Below are 13,057 nucleotides of genomic sequence, written 5' to 3' on the forward strand. Positions count from 1 at the left end.
CATTTTCTCCACACTCACTCCCTTATACTCTTCAATCCAGCTTTTGTTTGCTACCACCCTATCAAGCCTTTCCTTGGTCAAAGTTCCATCCCCCTGTCTATTGCTCCTCGTGAATTTATCTCATTTCCATCCAAGATCATATAACTTTCCCTCAGCTAAGTCGCCCACACATTTCTTCAATGGGTAGGCAGAACAAAAATAGTCATCATAAGTGGGAAAAACCAGAAAAAGATGTTATTAAGGCAAACTGGGATGCCTCTCTCAACAAACAAGACAAGATAATGGGGATTGGGGTCATAATACGAGATGAGAAGGCAAGGTGATGGCTGCTGCTTGTGATAAGAAATCATTTGTTACTCAACCTGACTTGGCAGAATGCTTGGCACTATGGTATACTTTGAATCTGTGCAGGGAGTTGGGGTGTGGGAAGTTAACTGTGGAAGGGGATGCTCTAGTAATTATAAAAGCTGTTAATAGTAAAGTGGAGGATATGTCTTTCATGGGACACATCATCGAAGATGACTTGAGATGAACTGAGATGAGTTGAGATGGATTGTGAATAGTAATGAGATGAATTGTGAATAGTAGTGAGATTTGTGAGTTAAAGTTGCTGAATAGTAATGAATAGTAGTGAGATGAATTGAGATGAGCTGAGATGACTAGTGAATCCAAACTGTGCCTAAATGAATACTTGGATGAAACCCAGACTGGTCTGTAAAATACACTCATAGAAGTAGTAATGAGATAGCACATGTTAGCTAAGGAAGCTCTAAGGTCAAAACCAAACTTGGTTTGGCTCGAGGAAGGGCCTGAGTTTATTTACTCTCTTTTGTCAAGAGAAATGTAATGTAATACTGAAATGAATGGATAAAAGTTTACAAGGTTTATTTAAAAAAAAAAAAGGAGACCCGAATCACTTACAAGCAAAGAGTACTGTTATGACTTTTGAATTCGAGACTTAAAAAATATGAATAGTATAATTTTTTTTATGTATTTTTTTAATTATTATAAATATTTTTTAAAAAAATAAAAATATATACAATATTATTAAAAAATATTTTCTTAATCATTCAATAAAAAAAAATTCATTCGAAATATTTTTTTAATACCAAATTCGGGACCCAAAATATTTCAAATAGGCAAAAGACATGCAGAATTGAGCGGCTTTCAGTGTGCTGTCTAATCTCAACTAAACAAAAGTCTTGTGTTTAATTTTTTATATATATATTAATTATTATTATAAAATGTCATGTTATTAAAACTGATTGTAAAAAATATTAATTTTAATATAATATCTTATTATAATAAGAAGAAAGTATTACAGAAAATTATCTAAAAATTAGTTAGAAAATTACCACTAAATATATTTATTCATCTGGAGAAAAACAAAACGTATCCCACCAGATCTGAGCCATACGACGTCGTCTGGATTTTGCATCCGAATGTAATGAAAAGATGTGAAATATTTTTTGCCCGTATGTGAACCATCCTGCCCTGCGAAGTGCGAACTCTCAGAAATTTCTCCCGAATTCAAAGTTTCTCACCGTCTGGCGGGAAATGCATCTAATAGGTCAGAACTCTCTCTCTCTCTGGGGTGTGTTTCAGGTTTTCTGATTATATTTTTCATTGTAATAATTTCGCCATTTAATTTTGTCTTTTTTATCTGATGTTGCTTCTCGATGATCTTCTGTATTTGCTCTCTCTTGTCATGGTCCTGTAAATTAATATTATAACGTTTGATTAATTGGAATCGGAATAGAACATTTGTTTTTTCAAAAGATGCATTATTTGGTCGCTGCGACAATGGAGAGGAAAAGGTTTTATACAACGAAAACCAACCGAGTGTTTTTATGTAGGAGTTTGCATTCACACTTTTGGGGCTGTCGGACAGGAGAATTTCTCCTTAAACTATCCGAATTACACGTGTGGAAACTTCTTTACGAGAGCTTGTGTACTCCCCGGATTTCTTAAGACTTTGTTCCGCGCACTTAGTGCCAATAAAAAGACATGTAGGGGTTTGCATTGGTTATTTGATTTTTTTTTTTATAAGAAACTTTATTGATCAACTGAAACTAGGCGAAGCCCATGTACACAGGAATTATACAAAAGAGATACCTAGGTACATTCTAGAAAGCTGAAAAGAAAACAAATAATTTGAGTTTTATAGTTTGTTGAGTTGTATTAAAGAAGACTTTTGCTGACTCTCCGTTAGGTTGCTTATAGAGTCACGGAAAAAAGAACTTATGTCTTTGTTTCTTTTTATTGATATAATTCTTAGAGCAAATGAAAGAAAAAACCTTGACTGTGCAAAGAATGGATTGTGCTTGGTTAATGCTTTTATGCCTTTTTCCCCCAGTGAGATCACTTGCCCCTTAAGTCTTTAGCAATGAGTTTTGGATACTGATTTGTCCCTCTGCCTCATTTAGGGTTAGATTTACAAGGTTTTGGTGTCACAGCCTTCTACTGATTTTTTTCCTTGGAAATATATTTGGAGATGCAAAGTGCCATTTAAGGTCCCTTTATTCGGGTGGTTGGCTTCTCGTGGGAAAATCCTTACTATTTATAAGCTGCGAAAGCGCGGTATCGTAGTAACAAATTGGTGCTTTATGTGCAAAAGGTGTGGAAAATCGGCGGATCATCTCCTCCTTCATTGTAAAGTGTTGAGGGCTTTGTGGGATGAGGTCTTTGCCAAGCTTGGCATTGCTTGGGTGATGCCTAAGAGTGTGGTGAATCTTTTGGCCTATTGGAGAGGGATTCAAGGAAAGCATCAAATAGCGGTTGTTTGGAAGATGGTTCCTCTTTGCTTTATGTGGTGTTTTTGGAATGAGAGGAATGATCACTGTTTTGACAATAGAGAACGCTCGGTGGATGGGATTAGAGCTTTCTTTTTTCATTCTTTGTTGCTTTGGGCTTCTGTTTTTGTAATGGATGGGTTTAGTCCCAATGACTTTCATGCTGTTTTTCAGCTTTAGCTTGTAATTAGGTGTTTTCTCGTGTATGCTTCCCGTGTACTTGGGCTATGCCTGATTACATGGTTTCAATAAATTTCTTACTTAAAAAAAAAAAAAAAAAAAAAGATTTAGGGTTAGATTTACATTAATAATTTAGTAGGACTGGGTTTCCCTTTTTTCTTTCATTTGAAATTAGTTTTAGGCTGTGATTAATGTTTATTTATTCATTTTTATGAAATTTATCTTCAATTTTAATTCCCTGCTTATTAGGTGTTTGATGTTTTATCTTTGATACTCTCCGAAACAATCCTCTCATTGTTGCGTTTTATTACTTTTTTTTCCCCTTCCTGTAATTTTTGATAATTTATGTTTAGCCACGACTTTTTAATTCCCCCAATTTATCTCTTTGAGGACAAAGACTAAGACAGTGTTGCTTTTGGGAAAAATTGTGAATGAATAGTTCTCTGCATAGGAGTTTGTCTTGTCTTATTTTCATATAAAGACATTTGATTTAAGGTTTCATATGTTAGAGTTTGTATATGTAGCTGCATGGACATCACAGGAGATTGATCCTTTTTCAATTATACATCTTTGTTCTTGTTGTAACCTTGACTTTTTGGTATCTAATTTTTCCTCAGATAACACTTTCATATAATGGATGGCAATGATACATCATCTGACCAAGTCATTGAAAAATTGATTGAAATGGGATTTGAGGATTTTGTCGTCAAAGAAGGTGTAAAAGCAAGGGGTCCATCATTTGTTGATGCACTTGACTATATCTTGAATGGTCCTTGTAGAAATGGTGGGGGCACGTCAAGTAGTTCTAGATGTTCCACGGGCAATAGAAAGGCTCTGCAAAAGAGAGCCTTTTCCTCCTTGCATCCTTCAAGTGAAACACGACAGTCTAGCATACTGGACCATTTCCAATTCAAAGCTAGACCAAAACCAAGCAAGGTTGATGTTGTACCTGATATGTTGGTGTCTGGATCAAAGGTGTCTTCTTATGTAGAGGACCATAGGGATTGCACTCAGGAGTTAGAAATTGGAACAGATTGGGAGAAGAAAGTTATCAGTCTCTTGCAAAATCATTTTGGTTATTCATCTCTGAAGAATTTCCAAAAGGAAGCATTGGCTGCCTGGTTTGCTCACCAAGATTGCCTTGTTCTTGCTGCAACAGGGTCTGGTAATGTTCGTATGTTTTATGTATCTATCTGTATGTACCTATTACTATTTGTTTGGGTGGGTGCTAATTACTTTGACATAATTGCCTTTCTATAGGAAAATCACTGTGTTTTCAGCTTCCAGCATTATTAACAGGGAAGGTTGTAGTGGTGATTTCCCCCTTGATTAGCTTGATGCATGATCAGTGCTTAAAACTTGCAAAACACGGGGTCTCTGCTTGCTTTCTTGGGTCTGGGCAACCTGATAGTTCTGTGGAACAGAAAGCAATGAGAGGCATGTATGACATAATATATGTTTGTCCAGAGACAGTTTTAAGGTAAAAATCATATCCTATGTGACATGTGTTTTAAAGAGGCTTTGGATTTTTTTCCTGTTGTAGTTAAAAGAAAATACAATCTCCATTATTGCAGATTGATAAAACCACTTCAGAGGCTTGCAGAAAGTCGTGGAATTGCTTTATTTGCAATTGATGAAGTCCATTGTGTTTCCAAGTGGGGCCATGATTTTCGGCCTGATTACAGGTTTATGATTTTCCATTTTTCCCAGATGCTCTTTTTTTTTTTTATTATTATTATCAGCAGCAGTTGTCGGATTTGTTTGTAACTATTGCATATTATTACTTTCCTTTTCACATGTGCATACAACTTGCCCTTCACCTCTTGGCTTGGAAGCAAGAACGATCACCTGTTTATTGCATATTAGTAACCATTATGTCTACATTGTCTGTGAATGTGCCTTTGAGCTCCTTTGAGGCCCATCAATGTAGGTCTTGTGTTAGATGATTAGAGTTGTTGTAATTACTTGACTTATGTATTGTTTCAGGCGATTGTCTGTGTTGCGGGAGAACTTCAGTGCTTGCAATCTAAAATTTTTAGAATTTGATATACCACTGATGGCATTGACTGCTACTGCCACAATACGGGTTCGAGAAGACATTCTTAAGTCTCTATCCATGTCAAAGGAAACAAAGATTGTGCTTACTTCATTTTTCCGGTCAAATCTTCGGTTTTCGGTGAGGTTTTTAATGTATTTTTAGCATGTTCTCAGGCATGATTTCCATATTGGTCCTTTCTATGAGATTTCCAATTTGAGGGTTTGCTTTCCAAGAGGAAAGTTGCAAGTGTTTTTGGATGGCGTATTTTTAAGCATTATTTGACACTGTTTTCATTATCGTTTTTTGTTCTACCACCGTATTTGACATTGCCTCTGACTAAACATCCATATTTGTTATTGAAAAAATCTCTATGATGCTGCTATTTACAGGTAAAACATAGTAGAACATCTTCATCTTCCTATGAGAAGGATTTCTGTGAACTGATAGACATTTATGTCAGAAAGAAAAAGACTGGTTACAAGAAACAGATTATAATATCACAAGAATTAGGTGGTGCATCTGATGGCCCTGATATTAGTTGCATATATAAGGCAGATGGAATCTCTCGAAATGATCTAAACCACACTGAGGATTCGTATTCTGACAGAGATATTGATGAGCCATATTCAATGAAGGAAAATGGGTCAACAGCTATGAAGGGAAAAGAAATGTCCATTGAATATTTGGAAAATGATGTGGATGTCTTTCATGGTGTGGATGATTGGGATGGTACCAATCTTCTTCTTCTTTTTCCACTGTTTGGCTTTTTTTCTTCACTACCGTTCTATTGTTTCGGTCAGTACATAGCATTTCAAGTAAATTAGTTGCATATATAATGGATTTTATTCTTGCAGTTGCCTTTGGTGAATTCTGTGGGCAATCTCCTCCTGCATGCTGGGGTTCGAGTGGGTTATCAAAGACAGTCGATCCTCCAAATGAGCCTTTAGAACAAGGATTGACCATTATATATGTTCCTACTAGAAAAGAGACATTGAACATCACAAAATATCTTTGTGGGTGTGGTGTGAAGGCTGCTGCTTATAATGCTTCAGTATGTATTGCACATGACAATTTACTAAAGTGTATTTATATGCCTAATGGTGTGATATTTGTTTTCTAATTATGATCCTGATCCTAACGTGCTTCTCTAACTTTGTCTTCCCACTAAGGCAATCTCTTAGACCAACAAAGAGTTCTCTTGCAGAAATGTGTGGTTTCCCAAATTTCTGAACCCCAGTTTTCTTGTAGCTAAAAGTTTTTTTTTTTTTTTTGATAAGTTCTTGTAGCTAAAAGTTGAAATTTATATGCGAGATAAATAGAATTTACTGCAGAATGCAGAATATATGATGGTGAGGAAACATTAATAGACAGGGAAATCAGGTGGATGAACGCATTAGCAATTGAATAATATACTTGATTATCATGTACTTTTGAGCCCTGCTTGACAACGATTGCTTTCCTGTTTTACTTTCTGTTTTTTTTTTTTTTTTTGCTATATGATTGTCCTACTCTCCCCCTCATTAATTCTACCAGCTCATCATTCATGTAACATTTGCTCTAGCATTGTGTTGATCACATGCTCTAAACATTAGAACTCTCTCTGTTTGGTATGCGATTAATATGAGATTATTTCTTTTCTCAGTTGCCAAAATCACATTTAAGGCGGGTTCACAAGGAATTTCATGAAAACAATTTAGAGGTATGGGCTTTCATTCTTCATGGATGATACTGTTAATGGATAAGTCAGGATTGTTTTATACGTCCATAGATGCCAAATTTTATGACTAATAGCTTCCTATGGCAATAAGCTTTAGTCCGATTATAATTTACTCTCCCTGGAAGAAGGTGGAGGGTGATTTATAATTTGCTCAATAAAAAAAGATGGATTTTATATGTGCGGAATTTGATGTTTGAATATTGCAATATTTTGAGGCATGTACTGATAAATGTACCTAAATGGTATGACATTTTTTAATTTTATTTTCTTAGTTGAAGGGAATATCCTTTATATATGTCTTTTCTCAATTAAGAGTCAAGTTGGTGTCCAAATCGGAAATTAGGATATTACTTTTGTGCGCAAATAGTGCCTATATAATAATTTACTTCTATTAGTTTGTATTAAATAGGCCTATGCTGTATATTTCAATACTAACAGATGGAAAGACTGTTTAAATATTGTTTCTAGCTTAGAGAGACTCAAATATCAGATCAAGAAGAAAAGTAAGACTTGTCCATTTTAGCCTTTTCTTGTCATTACTATAATGTTTTACGTCTTGTTAATATAAAATAACTTCGATTCAAAATAAATCAAATTCATCAAGAGAGATTTTAGATGGTCTCATAACATTTGTATTCCATTTTGGTTCCTGGAAACTAAAGGTTTATTCCTATCAATCATATATCTATCTAGAAAGGTAATCTTATATACTTCATTATTTCTATTTATTTCACAAGCATAACTTGGTGATAGAATATTTCGATATGTCTCAACTATATTTTTCCTCTACCTCCAGGTTGTTGTTGCAACAATTGCTTTCGGAATGGGAATTGACAAGTTGAATGTCCGAAGAATTATCCACTATGGTTGGCCACAGGTAATCTCTTAAATTTGAATATATAAAATGTTTACTGGGTTTCTCATTTCTTTGTCGGTGGACTTATGCACTCACTGTTATGAATAAAATGATTGTCAATTAATGATCTGTTTGTAAACTTGCTACTCTTGTGCATGGCAATATAATCTTAAGATATTTGGTGACGTGAGCTTGTTCTAATCATAAGTTTGCTTCCAGAGTTTGGAGGCATACTATCAAGAAGCTGGTCGAGCTGGCAGGGATGGGAAATTGGCAGATTGCAGTAATTCTTTTTCTTAGTCAGCAATTTATTTCTATTGCTTACGGCTCCCACATGCTTTTTGTTTTTGGCTTAATGCCTGTATCTTCAACTCCTTGCTCACCTTATTCAGCTTTGTGGAGCATGGTCTCTGTTGTGAAGTCTAGATAATTCAACAGGGTGCTGTAAACTGTTATAAAAGCAAATATGTTGTATAAAGAGTTACATAGAATGTGTTGTGTTTTTGCTGAACAGCTCTGTATGCAAATCTAACACGAGTACCATCACTCTTGCCGAGCAAAAGAAGTGAAGATCAGACGAAACAAGCATATAAGATGCTATCTGACTGTTTCAGGTTAATGTCACATGCATTTCCTTGCAGCTATCTTTGTTTCCTTTTGTCTTGAAAATTTTATTACATACTATGATACAATTACAGATATGGCATGAATACTTCTCGCTGTCGGGCTAAGACACTTGTGGAGTACTTTGGGGAGGATTTTAGTTACGAGAAGTGTCTCTTGTATGTATCTCTTCATTTCATTTCAGGATATCAGCAATACAATTTTCTTTTATTTAAATTTTATATAGGTTAACCTATAATTATCATCTCTGTAACATTAAGCGATGAGTATGCTACAATGCCATGGTTAGTAATCCCTTTTTCTAGTTATGGCTAAATGGTATACTCATCTAATATGCAGATGTGATGTTTGTGTTGATGGACCTCCTGAAATGCAGAATTTGAAAGAGGAGGCAGATGTGTTGATGCAGGCTATTGCTGCTCATCATGTAAGTTCAATTCATGATTTACCTGCATTACTTGTCATAGATATTTGGTTTTAGCATGCAATATATGTGCCACACTATTATTTTTTACTATTTCTTGGTATATTTTGGCAGCATATTTTTCTGCCATGGTATAAATATGCATATACATTCATGTTGACGTATGAACATATGTACATGTGTGTTAATGCATCAATTATTTAAAAAACTTACAGTAGTAGAGAAAGGTTAATGTAATTGTTTAATGAGTGTTCCTGTACTCTATCTCAAGCGACATGTCGAAATTAATAAATTGGCATAACATGTGAAACAATTTAAGTAAAATAGAAGGTTCTATGGAGTTAAGGTTTGAATTTAGAATTATTGTTATGTGAATTATTATAATTTATTAAGTTACAAATTATCCAAAAATGTTAAGCTGATAGGAAAAAAAATTATCTTTTAATAAATAATCTGATAATATCAATATATATATATATGAATATTCTTAAAAAACTTATTGCCAATTTTCAAAATGCAATTAGTATTGCAATTCCTAGTAGTTGATGGACAAAAAAAATCTATTTGCAAGCATACTTATTAATACACCCAATACACTACTGATATTGAAGCTTGTCACATCGGCTAGCATAAAGTAGTATTGGTATTTTGGCATTTTATAACTATAATGAGCTCCACAACAAGTAGTATGTTTACGCAATGAGTTGTAAATAACAAAACTCTTGATGGATAGATCGTGTCCTCGTGGATGGAGGGTGGTTGTATAAGTATTGTTATTTCTAAAATTGAGACCCATTGAATTTCAGGAGGAAAGTTTTATGGATGGCTCATATGACGATGCTATATGCACTGGCATGAAGCAACGGCACTCTAAGGAAATGCCGAATCTCAGAATGCTTGTTAGTAAAATAAGGGAACAGGTGACACTAAATTTAGCCTCTGTGTGTGTTCTCTGCGGGGGTGGGAATGTGTGTGCCAGATGTTTTATATGGGGTTTAAGACGTTTCTCAAATTCTTGCTATTTGTTTGTTTTTATCTGATGGCCACATGCAGTCACAAAAATTTGTGGCAACTGATCTGCTATGGTGGCGAGGTCTTGCACGGATTATGGAAGATAAAGGATGCATCCAAGAGGCAGATGAGAAGGTATACAATCAAAAACTGATTTATCCTATGCCAATTTCCAATCTTTAGTCCATATGACCAAGTGAGTGGCAACACCTTGAGAAGTTCTATGCCCAGGTAATTATATGGACAACCGAGCTATTCTAGCTTCTGCATTTGGCCGAGTTTTTAACCAGCTGTGCTGGTCGGCCCCAGCATGACTTGCGGACTATAGACCAAGTCTGCTCTAAGTTATTAAGAACTTCAGGCAATTTTATGCTCATTATTGTGATGACATAGTTCGGTTGGATTTGACATTATATCGAGACTAAATATTTGATCAGGGATCTTGTGCGACATCATAAATTTTTACTATTTTAGTTGTGTTTTGTAAACTGAAATCAAAAGTTGATGGTCATTAACGTCCCTCCCGTGCACAGTCCAGCTGGGGATGGAAATAGCAAAGTACTTGTTTGCACCCATCTAAAACTAGGAGCTACATCTAAACAAGTTCCATGATTCCATCTATGTTTGTATGTCTGATAGCACCCCCATGCGTTGGTATTTCCTTTTTGTGACTGAGTTGGTATGCATGCATGTCCTTGATCGTATGTTGCTAGACTTGTGTGCCATCATTTTTAAATCGATTGTCTTGTGCAGATTCATGTTCAGATTCAATTCCCAAAGCCAACAAAACTCGGCCTGGAACTTTTGCAATCTGAAAAGGATCAATCTTTTTATGTTTATCCGGAGGCAGATATGCTGCTGTCAGTGAGCAAGCACAAATCTTGTACAACTTTCACAGAATGGGGAAAAGGCTGGGCGGATCCTGAGATCCGACGCCAGCGCTTAGAAAGGATGCAAGTGCAACGGAATAGAAAGCCAGAAAGGTCAACTGGGCCATGGAAACGAAAGCGTCGAGGACCACAAACCTCACGAAGTAGAAAATCAAGTAAACGCAACCCAGATTTAAGAACAGTTAGAGGAAGGATAGAATCGAAACTCTCAAAATATCAGTGATCAAGGTGCCATTGAATCTGATAGCGTAAACATATATTGAAGTTTCGATTGGGTTGTTTTGATCTTCAATATCAGTTATTAAATTTTTGAAAGGTCTTGGGTTTCAAATCCAAGACCTCTATTTTTGGAGGCTGTGGGTTTGTGTCAATCAAGCTACATGCCTTCGATGGAATTAGAGAAGTTAATTTCGAGAATTTGTAGCAGTAAAGCAAGAACTTGTGTAGTAGAATTGGAGTGGAGGTGGAATGAGGATGGATTTACAAATCATTGTCTGTCAGGTCGATAACATTTTGCTTTGCCATCGAATGCATGAACTCAAACTGACAACCTCAATTGCAATCTCACGCATTGGAAAATCCAATTAGAACTAAATGGAGGAAACTTGAAGGACAGAATGAGATTGATTGAGATGTAGAATTGGCGTAATGTACTCATTAATATCCATATGTGAATTACTTTATTTTCCTTTTATTCTTGGTACATGCAAAGCAATTCTCCTTCTAATTTATGAGGAACTAAATTAGTTTTACTACACGAGTCAATGTGTTCACACATCATCACTTGTAGTGGGACTCACTATAACTTAAAAAAAAAATAAAAAATAAAAAAATCAATTATTTTTTAGCATAAGTGATGTAAAAAGTTTTCATATCAAATGATATGTTGAGTGTGCATAAAATTTTAGTTATAAATAAATTTTATTAAAATAAACCTGCAAACTGATGTGCGTCAAATTGTAAAGTTACTATTGTAAAATAGATATAACATATTATATGAATCTATATCAATTTGTGAGTTTACTATTGTGAAATTTTTTTGTCGCTGTAGCAGTTCCCATAAAATAAAACTTATAAATAAATTTTATCAAAGTGAATATATAAGAGAAAATAAACCAGCAATTCCTTTGTAGTTATTGCAGCAGGTCTTTGTGTAAATCATTGGTATCTTATGCATTCAAAATATATGTCATGGCAAGAGAGCGATCCCAAGTATCATTTAACAAGAGATACACGAACAGATCAAATATATTCGATGACACTTGTCATTCTTTTTGGGATTCTTTTTCTTATTTTATTGCATATTTCTTGAATGCAACGCTCAAAACATTCTTTCATTGAATTTCCACAACAATTATCACTATTTTCATTTTTCTTTAAAGAATTTTCTCAATTATTTCAATAAAATATTCCATTAGTGGAAAGAGAGAAGAGAACTTAGAATAGAGTCGGTAGATGATGAATTTAGGAGATAAAAATATATTATATTATAAACTTCAAGTAAATTATCAACATAAGCGCATCTAGTGTAGTGGTATCATAGTACCCTCCCACGGTACTGACCGGGGTTCGATTCCCCGGATGCGCAGTTTTTATATTTATATATTTTTTTTACTATCATTATTTTTCATTTATTTCTCACTACTATTTTATATTTTATTATTATTCACATAATATTTCAAAATATCTCTCTAACTAAACCAACCTTAGCTATAGTCGCCTCTTTTACCTATTTTTCTTTCCTTGTGTATGTCTGTCTAACTTGAAAAATATGGCAATTTGAAATAGTTTATAACTAGCAGTGAGATGATTAAGGTTGCGTTTGGTTAGTAAACTACTCTCAACTCATCTCAACTCATCATTACAACTTTTTCAAATTCCAATACAAAATATAATAAACAATTCAACTTTTTCAAATATCAAAATAATAATAATATTTTATCAATATTTTATCAACTCAACTCAATTCACTTCAACATCCAAACTCACCCTAAGATCTTTTATGGAGTTTTGGAAAATAAGAGATAAAAAGTTGAATAAAAATTTTATAAAATTAAAATATTATTCTATATAGTTTTTTAATATTAGTTTTGTTTTAAAATTTAAAGAATTTGAATTATTTTTTGTATTTTGTTTATAATGATTAGGTAATGATTAGATAAAAAGTTTAAAATTTCAAATTTCAAATTGTCTGTATTTGAGTGATGTTTAGATATTGAAATTAAATGAGATGGATTGAGACCATTTCAACATCCAAACGGGCCTCAGTTAAATCTGTTCACTCTCGCTCGTGTGGTTAATACCTTAAAGCATTGACATTGGTATAGTTAAATGCAAGTGCAAAATCATATGTTTTTGAGGTTGTCTTTGTCATTTAAGAAAAACTCTCATATTGAATTATGCATCTTTTAACCATTATTATTTTGTTATTATTATTATTTTTCTTAAATTTTATTTTTAATATATTTTGCAATTAAACCCATCTTAACTCATATAAACTCATCATTATATTTTTTTTTTCAAAT

General features: G+C 34.1%; 1 protein-coding gene and 1 non-coding gene across 2 annotated transcripts; both read left to right on the top strand.

Annotated features, from left to right (window-relative positions):
* The first annotated feature begins 1,455 nt into the window (after positions 1-1,455).
* LOC109009752 (ATP-dependent DNA helicase Q-like SIM) lies at positions 1,456-11,088 on the top strand. Its single transcript, XM_018990364.1, has 16 exons — positions 1,456-1,570; positions 3,590-4,137; positions 4,233-4,452; positions 4,547-4,657; positions 4,959-5,148; positions 5,400-5,739; positions 5,865-6,061; positions 6,653-6,709; positions 7,524-7,604; positions 7,803-7,866; positions 8,098-8,197; positions 8,282-8,365; positions 8,547-8,634; positions 9,438-9,551; positions 9,685-9,777; positions 10,396-11,088. Exons 2-16 carry the CDS (start codon positions 3,606-3,608, stop codon positions 10,753-10,755), a joined length of 2,631 nt encoding a protein of 876 aa, XP_018845909.1. The 5' UTR covers positions 1,456-1,570; positions 3,590-3,605; the 3' UTR covers positions 10,756-11,088.
* Positions 11,089-12,049: 961 nt separating this feature from the next.
* Positions 12,050-12,120, top strand: TRNAG-CCC. Its single transcript has one exon. It is a non-coding gene; the product is annotated as a tRNA-Gly (tRNA).
* The last annotated feature ends 937 nt before the right edge of the window (positions 12,121-13,057 follow it).

The sequence above is a fragment of the Juglans regia genome, chromosome 8 (assembly GCF_001411555.2).
Source record: "Juglans regia cultivar Chandler chromosome 8, Walnut 2.0, whole genome shotgun sequence".
In the NCBI taxonomy this organism is placed as follows: Eukaryota; Viridiplantae; Streptophyta; class Magnoliopsida; order Fagales; family Juglandaceae; genus Juglans; species Juglans regia.

Excerpts from the sequence above, each read along its gene's own strand:
- LOC109009752 (XM_018990364.1), top strand. The coding sequence starts at position 3,606 with ATGGATGGCAATGATACATCATCTGACCAAGTCATTGAAAAATTGATT. Across the intron at positions 4,138-4,232 it reads TCTTGCTGCAACAGGGTCTG|GAAAATCACTGTGTTTTCAG; the intron begins GTAATGTTCGTA and ends GCCTTTCTATAG. Across the intron at positions 4,658-4,958 it reads GATTTTCGGCCTGATTACAG|GCGATTGTCTGTGTTGCGGG; the intron begins GTTTATGATTTT and ends GTATTGTTTCAG.